At 44.2% G+C, this 24,088-nt stretch overlaps 1 protein-coding gene across 5 annotated transcripts in view; it reads right to left on the minus strand.

The window, feature by feature from the left end:
* RNF38 (ring finger protein 38) overlaps positions 1–24,088 on the minus strand; it is a 124,406-nt gene that overhangs the window by 28,096 nt on the left and 72,222 nt on the right. For all 5 annotated transcript variants that reach the window (XM_063319517.1, XM_063319515.1, XM_063319519.1 and 2 more), the window contains exon 3: positions 4,009–4,202. In XM_063319517.1, the coding sequence (XP_063175587.1) occupies positions 4,009–4,202 (194 nt within the window). The remainder of the gene's footprint in view (positions 1–4,008; positions 4,203–24,088) is intronic.

The raw sequence follows: 24,088 nt of genomic DNA on the forward strand, positions 1-24,088 counted from the left end.
TGGGTTTCCCCACTTACAGAACAGGCTGAAGGAACCAAACTGCAGAGAAGAGACAAGAAGGGTCAGTGACCGTTAGAACACGTTCTCTCCAACAGTGTGTGAAAACAACTTAAGATTCTTCACTCTATTCCCATTGCTATTACCTAATAAATATCAAATAAATCTGAAACCTGTTGGCAAATCTAGACATTCCTCAAGTTGAGTCCAACTTTTGTGCTGCGTGAAAACTGACATACTCTGGGGAAGCAGGAGCATATTACCAGCTATTCAGATTCTACTGTGAGTATATGACACAACATCTCAAGCCACTGCTTTTCTGCCCTACTTCTCAGGAATGTTATGCCATTATTGCCTTTCTTAGAACTGAAACAAATGCTAATTCACAACAGGTCAGACAGAAGGCATAATGCCAGATTGTAACACAGCATTCTTAATAACAAAAAAACCAAACCCAACCAAACAAAAAAATACATAGTCTTCTTTATCTTTACAAATTACTATGTCAGAACATACAAGCCGTGTTTTCTTCTAAGCACTGTGAACCTAAATTTGCAGTCATACTAATGTATTTGTCTTAATTCCAGTCTCCTTTCCCAAAGTTTTTGTTACATTCTGCATCTACTTATTACTAGTATGATACATCTGTCACATTCTCATTAGATAAAACTTGTATATATGATTTCTAACCACAGAGATATTAACGCAAAAGACACTCTATTTTTTGAGTACTAAGATTGCTTTTAAGTTGCTATTTCCTGCTATGTAACAGAAATGCTCTAAATGCTTTAACATAAAATGTCTATGCAAGGAATTTCATTTGGAAAAGCAGCAGGAACAAAAGAAAGTTACAAAAGACTGCTCCAACGCTTTGGAAGAAGAACAGAAATTCTCTGCCTGCCACCAGCACTTAAACAAGGTAGCTTCTCATAAAACTGCTCTTACCCCTGTCTTTTTTAGAAGGTCTGTCTTTACTTTTCTATGAACTAAGAACTAAGAGAAAACAGAGCCAGCAAAACTTCTGGAGTGTTTTTTAAAATGCATGGAGTATCATTCTCTTGAAAGATCAAAACTGGATTTTTTCCTATGCAGAGTTATAAAATTCAGAGCACCCGGATACACAGCTCTACATGCTTCTTGAATTACTGGAATTGTCTTCAGAAGAATTGTCAAGACATGGGTCTAAACTATTATTTAACATCAGTAACAAACTTGTGCTCAAAGTCTTTTAAAAAAATATCCACCAACTCCTCTGGTTCTACATGCACAGTATTAACATGGTAAATACAAAGTTAAAACAAAGAGACAACAAAGTGGTGAAAAAATGGCAGGAATTCCTACCCTCAGGTAGGAAGAGCCATTGAAAGGTATCTATAACTGCAGAGTTAGTATTTGAAGATCAAAGTACCTTCTAACAAGGGTGATTTCTTTGCAGTAACACATTCTAAAATCCTGTTATGGTTCAGAATTACATTCCAGACAAGGAGGAAAGGAAGCACAGATTGAAAGGTGAGGCACAGCAATGGTACAGTTCTCCTCACTTCACAATGACTGGTAAAGACAAATTGCAATGGCTTTGTGTTTCATATAGGCATGCATTATGCTTTTACATTCACAATTTATCTGTACTCAAAGTAGCTGGACAAAAATAACATCTTTCTGCAAATTCACACCAGAAGGCTACCTTTCTAAAAGTAGTATTTATTTGCTTACAATGAATCTGAAAAAAATACAATGAACTAGGGCACTGTTGTCCTAGGCCTTGTACAAAATCCCTGATAAGAAGAGATAAGGTCTAAATAGTAACTTAGATAATGGAAAAAATGGCCAACAAAACACCAGCACAGCCTGTGCTCACCAACAGGAGTGAACTGGTAGTACAAAACAGTTAATGCTATTGATGTTGGGTAAGAATGATGTCTACGCTACCCAGACTTCAGAGGTTTTGTTTGCACTTGCCCTAATCTGTTCCCTTGAGCTGAATGACCATTTGGACCTGGAATGCACGTTTCATCTTACCTTCATCTGAAAACTTCATTAACTCTGAGACCCCTCTGAGATGCGAAGAAATAAAACAATGCAGGGAAAACAGGAAATTTGCTTCAAAAGCACATGCATAACCTCATCTAAAGCATTAATAACAGATGCACTCACAATGATCTTAAGGAATCAAGCTTTCATACATGACAGTGGTTATTAGTTCTGATGTAGCTCCAAAGCATTCTAAGACTCAAAAAGACTCCTGTAAAATAAAACATGTATGTGTTGTTCTCCCTAATGATCCTGTCCTAGGAGAGGAGACTGGGTGTAGTACTATTCTGGAACGGACCTAGAGGCAGCTCAAATGCAACAACGCACCCAAGCTAACAAATGCCCTGACAAGTGCATGGAAACAAAGCGCTGACACATTTAAATGTCTCTGATTAGAGCAAAAGCAGGTATTATTACCCAAGAGCAGGTGAGCTGGCCCTAGAAAGAGTAATGCTTTGTGTCCACAATGCTGCAACCAACCTAACAACTCTTGTCAGACTGTGAAGATGGATCTGCACCGAGGTGTCTCTCCATTTGCAGCACAGTTTACTTGCAAGCCGCAAGCTGCTACCTTGGTAACACCTGACTGCATTTAAGTGTCAGACACTTGTTCCATGCATGTTCATCTCCTACACTTTCCACTCTTCTCCTTCATCCCACAGTATATCCAAACTGTCTAGATTCAGCTTGTTAAGCACGCTACTTACTCTGGAGAAGATGTTAATGAAGACTGCAAAGAAATCTGTGTAGGCTGGCTGGACACCAAACAAAAATGGCCAAATGCAGGACATTCTAGGCATCTCAGTTCAAACCATTTTAAGGTAAAAACCATTTTGTGGACTAAATGCCCCTGTAGAGCATCCCTGTACCAAACTGTACAAAAGGCCTAGTCTTCTGTCATCTCAATAATCCTGCAAGTTCACAATTCAAGCTCTTTCTTAAGTTTGACAAGCTGTTTTGACAGCTGTGTATTTTTAATGCCAGCTTTCAGATTCACAGACTTGAAGTAAAGATACAAACTAGCACGTTTTAAAGTCTCTTGCCTCACAACTACCTGACTGATACTGGCTGAAAAATTAGATTTGTGGGATTAGAAGAAAACCAGTTATATATTTCTTAAATCGAATATTTTACATTCATGAAAAAACACAGACACTTCAATTTTAGTACAAATCAAGTACAACACTAATTTCTCAGAAGCAAACAGACAGACATTGTGTTTTAACTTGCATTAGATGACTGGAGGGAGATGTGAGGCAATGAAAGCTTCTGTTTTGGATAATTAGTTTAACTAGAATAGTAAAGTAGTCTGTGGTTTTATGCTTTCCTATACTATCACCCACCTAGGCACCAGTTCAACCTGGCCATTCAAATCTCCAACCTGGCCATACAAATCTCTACTCTTCCATGACCATTTTAACTTCTTCCAAAATCTCTGCTTTGAGAGGTTAATGAGCCACAAGCTAAAACCAACATGAAAATCTAACTCCTGTTACCTGTGAATCACTCACCTCAGCAACCATTTGAAACTATGTTAACTTCTTCACTGTCCCCAGTCAGTACCCCTAATCTTTAGATTGTTTTTATGTACGAAAATAATTGTGACTGCAGTGAAAATTATAGTACTAAATCAATAACTCTTAATGTCTTTAAAAGTACCCCGAAGAGAAAGATTTTTCCTCACATTCTTCTAAATGCTTACTGCTCCAGTGCAGAATGAAAAAGAATCAGCCCCATAATTTAAAATGTTAATGAACTCTCCTTTCCCCAAGTTGACTATTCACACAAATGATGGGATGATGCATCAACCTGAATTACTTCCAGTAACTTTTCCGTTACAACTGTAATAACTTAAAGCTAAAAGAAAACGTTAACACATTTACCATGTATGATCTAGTCAGTGCTGCCTGAAATACATCTCCCTTGAGCTGAAATCATGAAGAGTAAGAAATTATTTCTCAGTCTACATAGCTTGCTTACCTCCTCCTGTTTCGTGCAGGTGTGTTGCATCGTTCCCCTGAGAAGTGGTGTTGGTTGGTCCGAGCCAAAGAAGGCTGCCTGTTTGATGTCATCTCCCATGGTCGCATTGGTGGTGATGGGGCTGGTGATGCTGCTGTATAGTCAAAGACTGAATGGGAAAGGCGTTGCCGCTTGGGACTAGGACTGTCTTCACTCTATGCCAGTGCAAAAAACAAGACAAAACCAAAACTGACCTCCAGATGAGTGAATTACAATCCATACTTCAGTACTGCAGGTAGCATTAGGGGTGACTTATTGAAGACTGCACTAAAACACCATGAAATTAAACATCTGCAAGCTGTTGCCTCTTTATTATCTTTATAACACAATTTGTGATGGCTCCCTATTAAGATTACTAAATTTTAGCAACATTAAAGGATAAAAATTCTAACACCCATGTAAAATCAAAGTATACCAGAAAAGAGAACAACATGAAGGAAATACTTCCCTCCTGTGCTGGCATTTATAGGCTACAGAAGCATAAAAAGATGTATAAGCACAGTCTTCACAACAATGGAATCCAGTACATGTCAGTTAGCAGATGTCATACGTAGCTTGTGCTCTGTATTGCGACCCTTTCCTCTCAAGTCTGTACTTACATAGCTAATCAGACATTTGCTCTGTACTGCAGCCTATTTTAATTCTGCCAGCTCAGCACAGAGGTGCTTCTACTTATTAGTATAATGATGGTCATTGAAAAGTACTTACACATAAACTGTAAAAAAAAACCTAATCACCCATCTTTGGTTAAGTCTGTGTGCTTCACTAAAATTCTGCAGGGACTAAATAGTGTCTGAAATTTTCAGTGCTAGTAATATGAAGGCCATTTACCTCCAAATAATGTTCTCCCAGTTGGTTCCAAACACAAGTGACTACCTCTCCTTTTCACTGTGTGTCCATGCTACTGAACCATTAAATAGAGATGTTATTCTCCTCAAAAGTTCCCATGGATGTCTCTGAATCCAGCAGCAAATGCAATAAATGTCCCTCCCCTTCATCCCACTGTTCTGTCAAAATTGTAACACATTCTGCTGTTAACAAGCATAACAACTTTAAATGTAGAAAAATACAGCTGAACACACAAAACCTAAAAGCAATGTATGAACTACTACACTGGATCAATCCTTCAGTCCAAACAGCACACAGACTTCTCTGACAGAACACTCGTGGTGCAAGCCAAATCCTCGTGTTTTGCTGCTCTCCAGCTTGTCCACTTGCTCCACCACTTCCTTTTCAGTCCACCACAGCGTTATTTCAATTAAGTGAAATGACCCCAAATTCACATTTAATTGCAGATGGCTGATGCAGAGAAAACTGAACTTGTCTTCAAGAGCTTTTGCTTGCTTGCCCTTGCTTCAAGGGCAATTCCTAAACTGCCCCTCTCAGAGCCTGGTAACCCACAGATTTGTTAGAGATCTTATTTCAGATTTACTTGTAGGCTAGACTACGGACCTCTTCTGGTTCTTCACTTTATAGGGGCCTTTTCATTTTCTGAACACTATCAGTTGCTTCTTGGTAGCTTACCACTGACATATAGCTTGTCCTCCAGTGTTTTTTCCAGCACAAGCACACTGTTTTTTAACACCTAAAATTTTGTCCAGGTGTCTAAGAGAAAAAAAAGGTATTTTTCCTCTCTTTTGACTTATGGCCTTTTAAACTAAATTTCACCCCTTTTCAGTGAAATACTTTGACACAAATTGCAGTTTTACCCTACTATACCTTATCTCAAGCAGTCACCAACATCTCAAAACCACCAACAACAAAAAGCACCAAAAATCCACCAAACACATAAATATAAAACAAGTGGGGGTGTCTATTTTTAATTCTACATCTGATAATTTCCTGTCGTGGTTTTGGCCAGATTGGCCAATCAGAATGACAGATGGCCCTCCCCCCCCCTCTCCTCAGCGAGGAAAGGAAGATATAAGGAGATTTAGGAGTTTAGAAAAAGAACTAAACTACTTTAATGAAAATAATAACAAATAAGAAAATAGTAAATAATAATAGAATAATAAAAATTAAAGAAAAAAAGTATACAATATATACAAAACACTATCCAGCTCCCAGGATGACGACTGCATCGCCAGCAGACACAGGGAAAGTCCCAGACTGGAGTCAGCAATGGACAGGAGCTGAATTCTGGAACTAGAGTCAGGAATGCTAAGATTGGGATCAAAGGCAGATGAACAGACAGGGTCCTCCTCAGACGTCGGCCCTTGAAGAAAGAGCAAGCCACAGCCACCTTGCCCCTTTGATCCCTCAGCTTTTATACTGAGCGTGATGCATTGGGATGGAATACCCTGCTGGTCAGTTTTGGGTCACCTGTCCCGTCTGCTCCTCCCTGCAGGTGGGACCCCTCTACGCTTCTCCCCTTCCCACCCTCTAACGGGGCAAACAGCGAAGTTAGCTGACCTTGGTTGTTATAGCAATAAGTCTAAGCAAGAGCCTCTGTGCATACCGTTCCTTGGTATAATCAGGTCTTACCACTCTGAGAGGGAACAGTTTCTGAACAATATGCTGTTAATTTCAGACTTTAGTCAGTTAGAAGAGGCCCAGCTAAAAAGTAAAATTACAAATCAGAAAATTGTTTCTGTTTTACCTCAAACCAGGACATTTCCTTAGGGAAACAAGCTGATGCATGTATCTGCTTGTTGCTTAATCTCTTTTGAACTCCTTAACCAACTCCACTTGGATTTTATAGAGAAAAATAGATCAAAAGACAGGTATGCACCTGAGGGTTCATGACAGTAGATGTCCAAGTAAAGGATGACTCTTACAGAAGGCTGCCTGTCCTCAGGAGCTCAACAGTAAAAAACTGGAAAATATACCTGAGAAATGCCTTGAGTGCAAGTTGCATATTGCTAATATTTAAAGCATTCTCTGGGACTACTGCTTTTTACAACCATTATGCTATGTATTTTTCTCCTGCCAAGCAGGCAGCAAGAATAGAATGTCTGGCAGCTATCAAGAACATTGTATCTAGCTTTTAAATAATACGGTAAAAGCACTACCTTATTATTATTAATAAGGTAAAAGCACTACTCATTCTCATTTCTGTACTCTATAAGCTCTCAGTGTTATGGTAATAAGGTGATTAAAGAATACGCCCATTTGTAAAATATCCTTTAAAGAAAACATACTAAAAAAAAATTGTTTGTTATACTTCTATATGTTTCTTGTAATAATTTTTTGTGTTTTATCTAAATGCTGTTCCACTTCATTTGGGAAAAAACAGATATTTTCACCAAGACAACATCCTTTGAGGTTTTTCTTCTCCATTCTCCTTTTCCAGACAAATTACAAAGGTTGCACACACACATAGATGATCAACCACTACAGAAGGGAATTATTACCAAAAGAGTTGCTGCCAATATCTGAAAATCACTCTCCTCTCCAACCCTCTGCATATTCCCACTTAATGGTCCTGGGAAGTACAAGAAATTATTCCACACCCTCAGTCTCAAATTTAGGGAATAAACTACATCCAACCCGCAGCCCATGAAGATCTGTATTATAAAAGTAAACTAATACTTTAAGAGTATTTTCAAGCGTAGCATTTTCATTAGAAGGTTTTACACAATAAGCACAATCTGATGGGTATACCCTATATAACCCTACCAGGCTGACTGGAAATCTGCAGCTGCATGTTTCCTCTTCATGAATGCATACTGAGAAGGCAATGATTCTTCCCATGATACGAACTGGTAAATGTGAAAGTTTATAAGCATTTTCAAATTTAACTATAGGCATCTAATGGGCTAGTAAACTGAGCATTTTGCATACCCTACCTGCAAAGGATCTATACGCTCCAACAACAGTGATCTGATTCACATCCCAACATTTCTAATACTCTGATCATACCTACAGTACTAGTAAGTTCTTGGGCTGAACAGTAAGTTGTGTCCAGGACTAAGCTCATTTCAGTACATTATACACCTCAGGTCTAGTATGTTCTGGAAGAGCTGCGCCCCATGATCCTAGAACCATGAAAAAGAAAGTCACCTATGTGACTGGATAGAGTCATCGAGGCCCAGATGGTCTTCCAAGCATTACTGTCTTCTTCCATCTCACCTCCAGCAAGCAGCACAGGAAGAAGTTTAACTCAGGTGTAGCATTACAAGGTAGACAAGCCAGTTCAGCGCAGAGCTGTATTTAACTAACCTGTGGCTCTTCTGAGAGCAGTGTAGTTGAGATTCTTTGTCACTAGGTGTCTCTGCGCCACAGCATTTCCTGAGTAATGTTTTTTTTTGCAATGTCTAACCATTCACCTACTCTGTCAATACCTTCAACAATGAAGAAATATGAAAGATGACATCTCTTCACCTGTCTGTCCCTTGCAAAACTTTATAAGCCCATCAGCTAGCTCCAGTGAAAATCGGCCAGTGTCTAAAAAAAATAATAAATCTATTCTGGTATTTTCTTTTACATGATAACCTGATACCACGTTCATGTCTAATAAAGGTGTGTTATCGTTGAGAAAACCCATAACAATTTATTGTCATTTAGATGATCATTCTATCACCTGATGACCCCTACCCAGCCAGAAAGGGGGATCAGGGAAAGCAAGGGAACATGAGGGTTGAAATATAAATAGACTTAATAGGATAAGAGTAAATAATTAAGAAAGATACTAATGAAAACAGTATTAATCCCGATACTAATATAAGATATACAAGAATTATACTCAGCCAATTCTGTTAGCAGGAAGCTGTGCGCTCCCAGCAGTGGAGAGCAAATGTCGGACACTGCGAGTGCTGCGGCTTCAGAAGGAAGGGAAGGGCTCAAGGCTCCGGCATCTGGGGCAAGAAGTTCCTCCGGACTGCCACCATCAAGGGAGAGAGAAACTACACAGCAAACTTTCTAATTTATATCGAATGTGACATCCATGGTATGAAATAATCCTGTTGGCTAGGCTGGGTCAAATGCCCACGCCTTGCTCCTCCTCATCCCTGCACCTGGCAAGGCTGGAAAACACCGAGACCTTGAATCCCACATAGTCTAGCCGGCTATAAAGTAAATACTTTCACGAATTCAGACACTACAGTCTTCTAAAAAGTGCAGTTTTCCCCAGCATTAGAAGAGAAATTAGTCCTGGGTTGCTCAACCCAGAACAAGGGGGAAGAGAGAAGTGGTTATTCCCACTGAAGAAAAGGTACACAGAACTCAACCTTTACGTACTGTAATAGAGACATGCTTACTGACCAATGACAAAAGTGAACATAAAATTATAAACTAATGCAGGACGGGTATTAGAGACAGAGCTCTGGTCTTTACTGTAGTCTGTGTATCAGAGAAGTGGGGGCACAAATCAAGCTGCAAAGAATACTGGAGTCTTGCTTCCAACATGTTTTATTTCCACTGCAAGATCAGCAGTGTATTTCCACAGAATTATTGCACATTAATCGTCTTGTGAAAGTCCTCTGCATGAAATTTAGCTCACAGACGATGAGGATTTTCTGTATTTGTCTAGGATTTCCAAGAATCTTTTAAGCTACCAAAAACCAAAACACGCTGATTGTTTTTAACTCTTTTTAAAAAGCAATGATAAAATGTAGAGATAAAGTAAACACAACGAATATCCTGTATCTGCATTTCAGTAAACATGTAATACTCTGTTCTCAAAGTCTTACCTAAAATATCACTCAGAAGCAGTTCACACAGAAGGTTTTTGCAGACTGTTAGCTCAGTAATATCCTGTAACCAATGCAATAAAGTGTAACAGTAATTACCTGCTCATATATTTTCACAGCCACAATCACCACAGTAATCGACTACCTCAAACTTTCAGCTTTCACTACCTCAAGCCCTGAAACACGGCACAGGCTATGTAGGTACACACACAGTGACATAATGGACTGTTTTTATCAATTACCTATATTACCCCTGAGAAGAGTAAGCATACAATGATGCCCGTAGATGTTTCTCCATTAGAAAGCTGTGAATAATAAAGGTGGAATTTTTTTGAGGAAGCAAGCTTTGTAATAAAACCATTTATTTAGAAGATGCAAAGGAACAGATGTATAAAACCAATCTGAGATAGAAATGCACCACCTGATAAAAAAAGGATCTTTGAAAAAATCAATGCTAGCACAGTGGTATTACACCTTCGCAGTATTAAACAAGAACTGTAGTTTTCAAAGCTTTGCTTTAGAAATCTACAAAGTCTTCCAACATTTTGAACTGAAGCCCACAAGAGAAGCAGAAAACTGTATCAAAACATTCTCTACTTTTCAATTTTTACATTGATAATAAAATAACTAATACTTATTATTATGAACAAGGAAATAGCGTTTTATCTATTGGCTTCTGTGTGTGTGACTGGGGTACTTACTAGAAGACTGTTCTTACTTACCTACCTTATGTGTGAAAAAGTCAGGTTTAATCTGATAGCAAATGAAGGACAACATAGGCCACAAAGCTGAAGCATTAATTACACCATCTTTCCCTATGTGCTGCCATGAACCAAAGGCAAAGTAGATTCCTTTACAGAGAGAAATTCTTAGATCTGTTTTCCTCACACCTTGCCAGCGGTCTGCCAACTATTTAAAAAAGCCAGCTATCTAGATCTACAAGCAAATTTTGGTTAAAAAACTTTTACAGAAACACTGCCTATCATGTTGTTTCCAGAGGTAAGCCACCGGTCTGATTAATAACAAAATTATCAGTCCCCTCAAATGCACTTTCAAAGAGCATTTTGTTTCTTCTGCCCACTCCAAAACTGGTATTTCCTTCCTATGTTTGGTCCACGTATGTATTAACTGTGTAAGAAATAAGGAAGTACAATGAAGAAAAGTACTTGTAGTTAAAAATTAGTAACAAGCCTAGTTATTTATATTACTTGCTGTTCCAGTGTATTGACAAGTCATCACTATGCTAACACATCTCATGATTTTTCACCATGGTGACAGAGCTCTTGATCCCCTGCATACTGGAAACTGTGAGTATAAACATCAGATGCCAAAGCAATAAAAGAATAAAATCTCCTCTCTCAACAGCAAGGAAAAGAAGCTTAAGGGATGTTACGTGAGGAGCAGTCACCTCTTCCGGGTCCAGGAATTCCTCCTGCCCAATCAAGTGTGCCCAGGGAGCGGGGTGGTGATGGTCTGTCTGTTCTAGGCTGAGGGTCACATCTGCTGTCTTCCCATTTGCAAATACATCAGCAGTAACCAGTTTTCAGGTTCAACCAGTAGTAAAACTGAGCATGCATCCCAGATGCATAGCACACACAGGGCATTGACACAGCTGGTCACATACGCTGCCATAGACAAGGCATGGACTTCAACAGCACCCACATACAAGACACACAGAAATACAAGGACAGGCAGACAAGTCCCCTCCTCCTCGTGGTCTGTCACAGAGAGGAGTTCACTAGTGTAGCACATACATGACACCCTCCAGGTTCATAAGCACACGCATGTTTGTGGATATCCCAAGTACCCCTTTGCCCACCGAGCACCTCTGCCCCAATCCTGGGCCCCCTTACCCACTCCATGAGTCCCTGACTCGCTGGCTGGTCCAGTTTGGTGCTCACTGCAGATACACAGGACTCACTCACTCATCCCACAGGCACCCCACGCTTACAGGTTCCCCAAAATACTAGCATGGGCACTCATTCTGCTGACCCCCGAGTCTGGTCCCAAGGGGGACCAAACTTGAAGAAGGGCCCCACTACTTGCCAAGCAGGTTTGGGGAAGATACAGACACTTGTTCCCCACCAGCAGCCAGCAACAGGCACACGGGCTGTGACCTGCTGTCCCACTCCTGAGACCCACAATCACCCTGGTACCTGGCTTTGGGGACAGACACCCTTCTTTCTCCAGGTGCTGGCAGCAGAGACACTCACTTGCCCCAGCAGCTGGTACTTAGATCCCTCTTCCTCCAGTAACTGACATATGCCAAGGCTGCCCACTTCCCTGGTCTGACTCCAGTAGCTGGCACCCAGTCAACTCACACCCATCACCTCCTAGTAGCTGTCACTATGGATATAGAATCTGCAGGAAATCAACAAGATAATCCAGGGAACTACAGCCCTGCCACCTCCTGACATCAAGACTCCCACTTACTTCCATTGCTGGTGCCAACATCTCCAGAGAGACTCCAGTTGCTGGCCTAGTCTCCACTGAAGCTGGTCTCTCTCACTCCCTGCAGCACTCACACACATGGGATACAGAATGAGATTATGCATCGAGGTAGTTAATAAAAGATCTCATAAAATAGGACAGACTGCAGTGCTAAGTCACAGGGCTTGGCAAGGCAAGTGTAAAAACTGGCCACAGTTTACACATGATTCTCCCCTTTTCTGTCTGGTGCCATTTTGCCCCTCCCCAACTCCCTTCCCCTGCACATCACCTCCTCAGCTGGCATAGTCCCACTGACCCTCTCCAACATCCTGGACCCTCAGGTTTGCATCCCTTATCAGTCACGAAGTCCTTGTTTGTGTGCAGCTTCCTGATAGCCCATCAGTTAGTGTGACTGACCAGGTTTGTTTCTTGCCTTTGTCTCCATTAAGTTTGTCTGACAGGTTTGTGTCTCTGTGTATTTTGCTTATGGCTTCCCCCTTTTCCTTATGATCCTATTTGACAATGTCTTCGATCAAATAATCTCACTGAAATAAACACTCTCATGTTCCACATAACCTCATCAATTAGTGAGTGACCGAGTTTGGTCCTTGTTACTGCCTCCCTTACTTTTTTGCAGTCAGGTTTGTCTCAGAATGTTCCTATTTATTCCCCCTTTTCTTACTATCCCCTCTTGGCACTGAAAAGGTCCCTGACCAGACACTTATACAAGCTTATGCCTTCTCCTTCCACGTACCCTTACAGGAATCACACAACTCTTCCACTGATGATACACAGAAAAATTATAAGGATACTGACAGATACTGTAGTCCATGAAAAGTGAGATGAAGACTACCTCTACAACCAGCAAAAAGTAAGGAGAATGCAGAAAAAACAACAGCCCCTTACCCCTTCCCCTAAACAAGCATATTAACAAAAATGAAAAGGGCGGTATAGGGCGCAAGAAGACTTTGTCATGATAAACCAGGCTAGTTTGCCTCCTCCATCCAAGTATGTAGAGTCCCAAGCACATCTTATTTTGATGTTTCAGTAACCCAGGATAGTTCGCTTCATCCCCCGTCTGCACTTTTGCACCAGCGCTAACAATGACAACCAGCTGCAAATCTCAGAATTCGGAACAGTAATTCGCATTACATCAGTGAGTTCACTAATGAGCAAAACAGGACATTGCATATGTATGATATGTTAATCAACACGATTTTTATTATACAACCTTGCGATGCTTTCCCTTGAGCTTCACTCCCGAGCAGGGCTCCACTGTGTTGGGACCCTACTTGATTAGCACTGGTGTCCCAGGCTCCCACTGTGACCACGCTAGTCTTTAATGAAAGCCAAAGCTTTCACTTGTCAAGCATTGTGCCTCGTCCCTGAGGGATCCACACATAAATTTTGCATAACAGTAGGAAAAAAGAAACAGAAGGAAAAAAAGTTTGATAATATTAACTTGTAAGCTGACAGATTAAGAGCTCTTGGGAGTTTATACATAATGCTTGACATTTCCTTAAAATATACTCTTAAAATTCTAACTCCAAATAAATCTAGAAAGGAGCTACTAAAATAAGCAAATATGTGCAATAAATTAAGAGCCCTGTGCCACACATGGCAAAAAAGTTACAGATTTTATGGAAAGATGGACCATTTCCAAGCCTAACTGATGTACTTTTTCCAAGACAAAACAAAGATTATCCAGTTGGACACAGGGCTGCATCAAAGGACTTGTCTATGTATAAAGATTTGCCGGCAGAATCATACTGCAAAGACAGACAGCTTTTACTGGCAAAAGCTCTTCAGAGGAACTTTAGCTGACAGAATAAACATCAGCAATACAAATCTTTCGCCAGTATAATTGGGTTTGCCCAAAAAAATTTGCTGGCTTGGTCCCATTGGTTAACGCAGTTATCTTTTTCATCCTACCGTGTGTCAGTTCAGCTAGAGCACAAAACACTGCCTGCTCAACTTCTGCAGTGTTAAGCAGGGTTTAGAACCTCTGCTTCAACCCACCACCAGTCACATCACCATTTTACCTGTTCTCAAGAATTAGAGAACATCTGCAACAGACACTGTGAGTTCTCCAGTAAGAATGTGGCTCTTAGGGACACGGTTTAGTGGTGGACTCAGCAGTGTTAAGTTAATGGTTGGACTTGATGACCTTAAAGGTCTTTTCCAACCTAAATGATTTTATGATTGTTTTTAAAACTCACAGGATTTAGACTATGTTTTAAACCTACATGGGCCATTTCATTTTTACTAACAGCTTGTGTAAGTTAATAGAGTTGTTTTAAAAAGCTTTGGGAAAAAAAAGTTGTTTTTCTCTATTAGCTGGGATTTGAACACACGTTTTGCCCTCAGTAGCTTGTGGAACTTCACTTTTTGCATGCATGAAACTCACCACAGGCCCTGTGAACATATTAACTGCTGCAACAGCAGCTGGCTCCTGTGCCCCTACAAAATACACATATTGGGAGGCTATCATCATTTAGTAACCAAGGACGAGGAAAAGGCTGAGGTACTTAATGAAGTCTTTGCCTGAGTCTTCACCAGTAGGACCAGTTGTTCCCTGAGTACCCAGACCCCTGAGCTAGAAGACAGGGATGGGGAGCAGAATGAAGCCGCCGTAATCCAAAGGGAAATGGTGAGGGACCTGCTTCAGCACCTGGAGGTGCACAAATCTATGGGGCCGGATGGGATCCACCCAAGGGTATTGAAAGAGCTGGCGGAAGTGCTCGCCAGGCCACTTTGCATCATTTATGAGTAGTCCTGGACAACCGGGGAGGTCCCAGCTGACTGGAGGTTAGCAAATGTGACACCCATCCACAAGAAGGGCCTGGAGGAGGATCCGGGGAACTACAGGCCAGTCAGTCTGACCTCGGTGCCTGGGAAGGTCATGGAACAGATCCTCCTCAGTGCCATTACACGGCACATGCAGGAGAACAGGGTGATCAGGCCCAGTCAGCATGGGTTTGTGAAGGGCAGGTCATGCCTATCAAACCTAATATCCTTCTATGATAAGGTGACCCACTTAGTGGATGGGGGAAAAGCTGTGGATGTTATCTACTTGGATTTTTACAAAGCTTTTGACACTGTTTCCCACAGCATTCTCCTGGAGAAACTGGCTGCTCATGGCCTGGACAGGTGTACTCTTCTCTGGGTACAAAACTGGCTGGATGGCCATGCCCAGAGAGTGGTGGTAAATGGAGTTAAATCCAGTTGGTGTCCGGTCACAAGTGGTGTCCCCCAGGGCTCGGTGCTGGGGCTGGTTCTCTTTAATATCTTTATCAATGATCTGGGTGAAGGGATTGAATGCACCCTCAGTAAGTTCGCAGATGACACTAAGCTGGGCGGGCGTGTTGATCTGCTTGAGGGTAGGTTGGCTCTGCAGAGGGATCTGGACAGGCTGGACCAATGGGCTGAGACCAATGGTATGAGGTTCAACAAGGCCAAGTGCCGGGTCCTGCACTTGGGTCACAACAACCCCTTGCAGCACTACAGGATTGGGGCAGAGTGGCTCGAAAGCAGCCCGGCAGAAAAGGACCTGGGGGTGTTGGTTGACAGCCGGCTGAATATGAGCCAGCAGTGTGCCCAGGTGGCCAAGAAGGCCAACAGCATCCTAGCCTGTATCAGGAATAGTGTGGTGAGCCGGACTAGGGAAGTGATCATCCCCCTGTACTTGGCACTGGTGAGGCCCCACCTCGAGTACTGTGTTCAGTTTTGGGCCCCTCGCTACAAGAGGGACATTGAGGTGCTGGAGCGTGTCCAGAGAAGGGCTACAAAGCTGGTGAGGGGTCTGGAGGACAAACCTTATGAAGAACGACTGAGGGAGCTGGGGTTGTTTAGCCTGGAGAAGAGGAGGCTGAGGGGAGACCTTATCACCCTCTACAACTACCTGAAAGGAGGCTGTAGAGAGATGGGGGCTGACCTCTTCTCCCTGGTGACAAGTGATAGGACGAGAGGAAATGGGTTCAAGTTATGTCAGGGGAGGTTTAGATTAGATATTAGGAGACATTTTTTCACTGAAAGGGTTATTAAACATTGGAATAGGCTGCCCAGGGAGGTGGTGGATTCACCATCCCTGGAGGTGTTTAAAAAAAGGGTAGATGGGGCACTGAGGGACATGGTTTAGAAGTGGCTTTTGTCAGGGTAGGTTAAAGGTTGGACTTGATGATCTTAAAGGTCCCTTCCAAACTCAGCAACTCTATGATCTAACACAGGTCATCTAGACATGTATATAATCCTTACAGTGGGATGTAAAGGGTCCTCTAAATGTAAGTGACATATTATGGGGAACAGCAAAAACAAGAAAGATTTATATTTTCTACTAAGTTAACCTAAAAGAGGAACATGAGAAAGCACTGCAGGTCCTCAGCTTCATGAAACAGCTTATACTTGTGTCGTGGTTTAGCCTCAGATGGCAACAAAGAACCACGTGCCGCTCGCACGTGCCTTCCTAATAGAGGAAGGATCGTAAGAAAAGGCAAGACTCTTGGTTTGGGACAAAGGCAGTTTAACAGAACAGCAGAGGGAACAGGCAAACAACAACAACAACACGGGTAGGGGAATATACAAACGCGATTACGGAACCGCCGCTCCCCACCGCTCCCGACCGGCCGGACCCGAGACGCCCCAGCCCGCTTTTAAGCAGCAACTTCCTGTCCCCTCCCCCGGCAGCTCAGGGTGGGCGTGGCTCACATGGCATGGAATACCAGGAAAAATTAACCCTATCCCCACCGGAACCAGGACATTATCCACCCCTTATTCCATACCATCTATGCCATGCCCAGCAGGTTCCAATGAATTGCCACCACTTTCCCCTGTTATATATATATATATATATACACACATATAATGCCCTTAGTTTATGGGTCATCCCTCCAAAGTGTCCGTTGAGTTCTTTTAATCCACGGCTTTGGGCTCCATCTGTTAGAACAGTCTCTCAGGGCAGGTGAGATGCTGGGTGGTGCTGGTCTGTTGCATGCTGTATTTTTCGGAGCTTGTGACTGGTGCACCTGGTGTGGCTCATGCACGCGGTCCGTGGGCTGAAGATGTAGATCTTGAGGAAACTGCTGGGCGCCAGCTGTTGAGATCAGTTCTTATCCCATCATCCCTGTGCCTTACTTGTAGTACAACTGATAGTAATTATAGCAATGAGGACATACAATGACAGTGTTACTTAGCAATTAACAGCACACAATCTGATTCATTGGCTATTCTCGCCCAAAATCAGATCCCCATAAGGTACACATCGGACTTCCCCATCCTGCCGCATCACCCACCAAGTGCACCCAGGTCCTTGGGCAAAAGCAATCCCACAGATGGGTTTGCCTTTGCCTGAGGCAGGAGTAACCCAGACTGTCTTCCCTAGCATATTCTTCATGTGCACTACGGGGACTTTATCCCCTTCTACAGTACGTGGAAGTTTTGATTGGGCAGGGCCAGCCCGATTGTTAGATCCCCTGGTGTTAACTAGCCAGGTAGCTTTTGCTAAATGTGTATCCCAGTGTTTGAAAGTCCCACCACCCATTGCTCTCAGTGTAGTTTTTAACAGTCCATTGTATCGTTCTATCTTCCCAGAGGCTGGTGCGTGATAGGGGATGTGATACACCCACTCGATACCATGCTCTTTGGCCCAGGTGTCTATGAGGCTGTTTCGGAAATGAGTCCCGTTGTCCGACTCAATTCTCTCTGGGGTACCATGTCGCCACAGGACTTGCTTTTCAAGGCCCAGGATAGTGTTCCGGGCAGTGGCATGGGGCACAGGGTATGTTTCCAGCCATCCAGTGGTTGCTTCCACCATTGTGAGCACATAGCGCTTGCCTTGACGGGTTTGTGGCAGTGTGATATAATCAATCTGCCAGGCCTCCCCATATTTGTATTTCAGCCATCGCCCTCCATACCAAAGAGGCTTCAAACGCTTGGCTTGTTTGATCGCAGCGCATGTCTCACATTCATGGATGACTTGTGCAATAGCGTCCATGGTCAAGTCCACCCCTCGGTCACGAGCCCATCTATATGTTGCATCTCTCCCTTGATGGCCTGAGGAGTCATGGGCCCACCGAGCTATGAATAGTTCACCCTTACGTTGCCAGTCCAGATCCACCTGAGCCACTTCAATCCTGGCGGCCCGATCCACCTGCTGGTTGTTCTGATGTTCCTCCGTGGCCCGATTCTTCGGTACGTGGGCGTCTACATGGCGTACTTTCACAACCAGATTCTCTATCCGGGCAGCAATATCTTGCCATAGGTCAGCAGCCCAGATGGGTTTGCCTCTGCGCTGCCAATTGCCCTGCTTCCACTGCTGTAACCACCCCCACAGAGCATTTGCCACCATCCATGAGTCAGTGTAGAGATAAAGTACTGGCCATTTTTCTCGCTCAGCAATGTCCAAAGCCAGCTGAATAGCCTTCACCTCTGCAAACTGGCTCGATTCACCCTGTCCCTCACTGGCTTCTGCAACCCGTCGTGTAGGACTCCACACAGCAGCCTTCCACTTTCGATGCTTTCCCACAATACGGCAGGACCCATCAGTGAACAGGGCATATTTCTTCTCATTTTCTGGCAGTTTATTATATGGTGGGGCCTCTTCTGCACGCGTCACCTCCTCCTCTGGTGACATTCCGAAATCCTTGCCTTCTGGCCAGTCCATGATCACTTCCAGAATTCCTGGGCGACTGGGGTTTCCCATTCGAGTTCGCTGCGTGATCAGTGCAATCCACTTACTCCATGTAGCATCGGTTGCATGATGTGTGGTGGGGACCCTTTCTTTGAACATCCAACCCAGCACCGGCAGTCGAGGTGCTAAGAGGAGCTGTGCTTCTGTACCAACTACTTCCGAAGCAGCTCGAACCCCTTCATATGCTGCCAATATCTCTTTTTCTGTTGGAGTGTAGCGGGCTTCGGATCCTCTATATCCACGACTCCAAAACCCTAGGGGTCGACCTCGAGTCTCCCCTGGTGCTTTCTGCCAGAGGCTCCAGGTAGGGCCGTTCTCCCCGGCTGCGGTATAGAGCACATTTTTAACATCTTGTCCTGCCCGGACTGGCCCCAGGGCCACTGCATGGACTATTTCCTGTTTGATTTGTTCAAAAGCTTGTCGTTGCTCAGGACCCCATTTAAAATCATTCTTCTTCCGGGTTACTTGATACAGAGGGCTTACAATTTGACTGTAATCTGGGATATGCATTCTCCAAAAACCCACAATACCTAAGAAAGCCTGTGTTTCCTTTTTACTAGTTGGTGGAGACATAGCTGCTATTTTGTTGATCACATCCATTGGAATCTGACGGCGTCCATCTTGCCATTTTATTCCTAAAAACTGGATCTCCTGCGCAGGTCCCTTGACCTTACTTCGCTTTATAGCAAAACCAGCGTTCAGAAGGATTTGGACTATTTTACTCCCTTTCTCAAAAACTTCTTCTGCTGTGTTTCCCCATACAATGATGTCATCAATGTACTGCAGATGTTCTGGAGCTTCACCCTGTTCCAGTGCAGTCTGGATCAGTCCATGGCAAATGGTGGGACTGTGTTTCCACCCCTGGGGCAGTCGATTCCAGGTGTATTGGACGCCCCTCCAAGTGAAAGCAAACTGTGGCCTGCACTCTGCTGCCAAAGGGATTGAGAAGAATGCATTCGCTATATCAATCGTGGCATACCATTTGGCTGCCTTGGACTCCAGTTCGTACTGCAGTTCTAGCATGTCCGGCACGGCAGCACTCAGCGGTGGCGTGACTTCATTCAGACCACGATAGTCTACAGTTAGCCTCCACTCTCCATTAGATTTTCGCACCGGCCATATGGGACTGTTAAAGGGGGAGTGAGTCTTGCTGATCACTCCTTGAACCTCTAGTTGACGAATCAGCTCATGGATGGGAATCAGAGAGTCTCGGTTAGTGCGATACTGTCGCCGATGCACCGTTGTGGTAGCAATCGGCACCTGTTGTTCTTTGACCCTCAATAACCCCACAACAGAAGAATCCTCCGAGAGACCAGGCAAGGCAGACAACTGTTTAACTTCCTCTGTCTCCAAAGCAGCTATGCCAAAGGCCCAGCGGTACCCTTTTGGGTCCTTAAAATACCCTCTCCTGAGGTAATCTATACCAAGGATGCATGGAGCCTCTGGGCCAGTCACAATGGGATGCTTTTGCCACTCATTCCCAGTTAGGCTCACTTCTGCCTCCAGTACAGTCAACTCTTGGGATCCCCCTGTCACCCCAGAAATACAAATGGGTTCTGCCCCTCTATAGCTTGATGGTATTAAAGTACACTGCGCACCCATGTCCACTAGAGCCTTATACTCCTGTGGGTCTGATGTGCCAGGCCATCGAATCCACACCGTCCAATAAACCCGGTTGTCCCTCTCCTCCACCTGGCCGGAGGCAGGGCCCCCCTAATACTCGTCATAGTATCCATTACTCACTTCTTGCAGAAATGACTTGGAAGTTCCTTCAAGAGGATCAGAAGCAAGATCAGGCCTTCTGCTTTGTCTGGGGAACGGCCCACTGGAAACTGGGGCGGCACTTTTCCTGGAGGGATCCCCTTTTGTGGTTGTCCTTCCTTGCAACTCCTGTACCCGTGTCCGCAGGATCGAAGTAGGTCGTCCATCCCACTTCCTCATGTCCTCTCCGTGGTCCTGCAGGTAGAACCACAGGGTGCCTCGTGGTGTGTACCCTCTGTACTCTCTCTCTTGAGTGGGGAAATGCCTGCTTCTAATAGCTGAGATGCTGGCCCGTGCAGGTGGGGAATAGAACATATTCTCTTCAAGTTGCTGGACCTTCCGCGACAATTTCTCCACAGCTGAGACAAGGGGGGAAGAGAGACTTTCTTCATATCGCCGGAGCCGGCCAGCTACCTCATCCACTGTTGGTCCCTCTTCACCTTTCCATTCCATTACTGCCAGGGAGTTGGCATATGACGATGGTGCGCTCCGTACAAACTTCCGCCACATGGGCCTTGTGCATCGCACCTCATCAGGGTCTGTGGGTAAGTCGGCATTGTCCAAGTCATAATAAATCATCTCCCGCACGGCTAATTCTCTCAGGTACTGGATACCTCTTTCCATGGTAGTCCACTTGCTTGGCTGACATACAACATCCTCACTGAAGGGGTACCTCTCCCTCACGCCTGACAGGAGTCGTTTCCAGAGGCTGAGGGCTTGGGTCTTTTTCCCAATCGCCTTGTCAATGCCGCCTTCCCTAGACAGGGATCCCAGCTGCCTGGCCTCCCTACCCTCTAATTCCAGGCTACTGGCCCCATTATCCCAGCACCGGAGCAGCCAGGTGACAATGTGCTCGCCTGAAAGTCGGCTGAAATCTTTTCGCATATCCCGCAGCTCACTCAAGGATAGGGATCGAGTAATTATCTCTGGTTCTGCCTCTTCCTCCTGCTCTCGTGATGGCCCTGGTTCATCATCATCTCTTACTAAGCGAACTGATTTCTTTGTGTACTTCTTCTTCTGTATGGGGGCAACTGATACCGGCACGGGTTGGTTTCCTGGTTCAGTGGCAGTGGCTACCACGGGGGTTGCAGTAGCCGCATTGTCTGCTGCAGGGGTTGCAGTAGCCGCAGTGTCTGCCGCAGGGGTTGCAGTAGCCGCAGTGTCCGCCGCAGGGGTTGCAGTAGCCGCAGTGTCCGCCGCAGGGGTTGCAGTAGCCGCAGTGTCCGCCGCAGGGGCTGCAGTAGCCGCAGGGGCCGCCGCAGGGGCTGCAGTGGCCGCAGGGGCCGCCGCAGGGGCTGCAGGGGCCGCAGGGGCCGCCGCAGGGGCCGCAGGGGCCGCCGCAGGGGCCGCCGCAGGGGCCGCCGCAGGGGCCGCCAGTCTGGTTTCCATCTCTTCCCCTTGAGGGTGCTGCATAATTCTGAGCAGTGCCTGGTAGATACTGGCCAGGGCCCAGCACAGCGCGGTGAGTTGTGCCTCTCTAGAATAGCCACAGCATTTTCCCTTCAAATATTCTACCACTTTATCAGGGTCCTGTAATTGTTCAGGGGTGAAGTCCCAGACCATTGGAGGTGAGTAGTTCTCTAGGTACCTGCCCATGCTCTCCCACATGCCATGCCACCCCTGACTATCCAGCCTCGGAGCAGATCTCCGGGTGGTAGTCTTAAATAGTTGCTTAACCCTAAACAAGACCTGGAACGTATTCAGGAGACATAACACTAGGAACACGCTGGTTTGAGTATCCCAAGGATATTCAAGATTCTCAAAAGCTGTCATACCTGACCCGAAGGAGAAAAGGGAGGCAAAAGGGCTGGGGAAACTATTAACAAATTCTGAGAGACAGTGTCCAATGTACGGACAGGACAACAAAACCACATAAACACCCCAAAACAGCCGTCTGAACAGTGATGTTATCATATCATAAACAGATATCGCACAGGACAGCAGAATGATAATCCTCATCCCTCTTCCAGACATGGTAAACAGCATCGCAGGGAGTACATAAGCCATATAGGAATTTATGTAACACAGCCATGAGAACAGACCAAGCAACATGATGACCAGTGACTATTTACCTAATAAAATAAATGCATACAAGAAGAAAAAAAAACCAAAACCGTTTTTTCTACGTTCTAGTTGGATTCTGTCGTTATCTCAACCCTTCGTGCCCCACGTTGGGCGCCAAAAAGGACTGTCGTGGTTTAGCCTCAGATGGCAACAAAGAACCACGTGCCGCTCGCACGTGCCTTCCTAATAGAGGAAGGATCGTAAGAAAAGGCAAGACTCTTGGTTTGGGACAAAGGCAGTTTAACAGAACAGCAGAGGGAACAGGCAAACAACAACAACAACACGGGTAGGGGAATATACAAACGCGATTACGGAACCGCCGCTCCCCACCGCTCCCGACCGGCCGGCCGGACCCGAGACGCCCCAGCCCGCTTTTAAGCAGCAACTTCCTGTCCCCTCCCCCGGCAGCTCAGGGTGGGCGTGGCTCACATGGCATGGAATACCAGGAAAAATTAACCCTATCCCCACCGGAACCAGGACAACTTGTGTAGATCTTTTCATTTACTTTAGAAAATAGATTTATTCTCACACAAAGTCAGAGTACGTTTTGTTAAAAAAAAAAAAAAAACAAACAAAACCCACATGATATGTATCAGATGATACCTGAAGGAAAAAAAGCCTCACTTCCCCAAATGCACTCAAATAAGCATGGTTTGGTGACTTCTCAAACCTCATCCCACATTTTCACTAAGGAGAAAAAAGAAAAAAGAATTTAAAGCATTCAAGAAATTCAGTGAGATGTGTGCTTTTTTCACATGGCCTCAAGCTCTGCCCTACAATGACCAAAGTCACCATCACAGCTACAAACTGTTAAGTCACATTTCATCTCCAGATGTATGTAAACATCCACATATTGAAAGAAGAGTAGAGAATACAAACACTATACTAGGTCTTTTTATTTGAATTTGAGGAAGAGTGCTCTGACTGTTCTCTGATACAATAAGAAAACTGAGAATAAAGTGAAAGAAAGCTTCACATGTGATCTCTAGCCTATGATCAGTAGAAATTCACATACAAAATGACCAAATGCATATTGGTCTTGCCAGGCTCTTTGTGTTCATATCTGAACATTTTTCTTAAATCCATACTCACCCACTTGGCACTTCACTATTCATCTTCACAAGTTCCTTCCACGTTATTTAAAATGAATACCTGTCCCTACTTTCATGTCTCTAATCTCATCATTTCCCCTCTTGTTCTATATTTCCTTCCAGTCTTTTCCCAAGACTGACACACAGAGGACACCAGAACAAAAATGCCCTCCCTCAGTACTTACAAATATTCAGCACATCACACCTTTTTTTAAAGAACAATCCCAACACAGATCTTCTAAAGAACTAACCTGAATAAGGAAAAAGAGTTCTTAATTTTTGTCTAGAGAGAAGGCCATCTCCTAAAGCTTTCAGGAACACTGCCAGACAGAGCATTTGGTCAGCAGCACCATAAGTTGTTCCACGAATGCTCTCATCCC

This window comes from Chroicocephalus ridibundus, chromosome Z (genome assembly GCF_963924245.1).
Source record: "Chroicocephalus ridibundus chromosome Z, bChrRid1.1, whole genome shotgun sequence".
In the NCBI taxonomy this organism is placed as follows: Eukaryota; Metazoa; Chordata; class Aves; order Charadriiformes; family Laridae; genus Chroicocephalus; species Chroicocephalus ridibundus.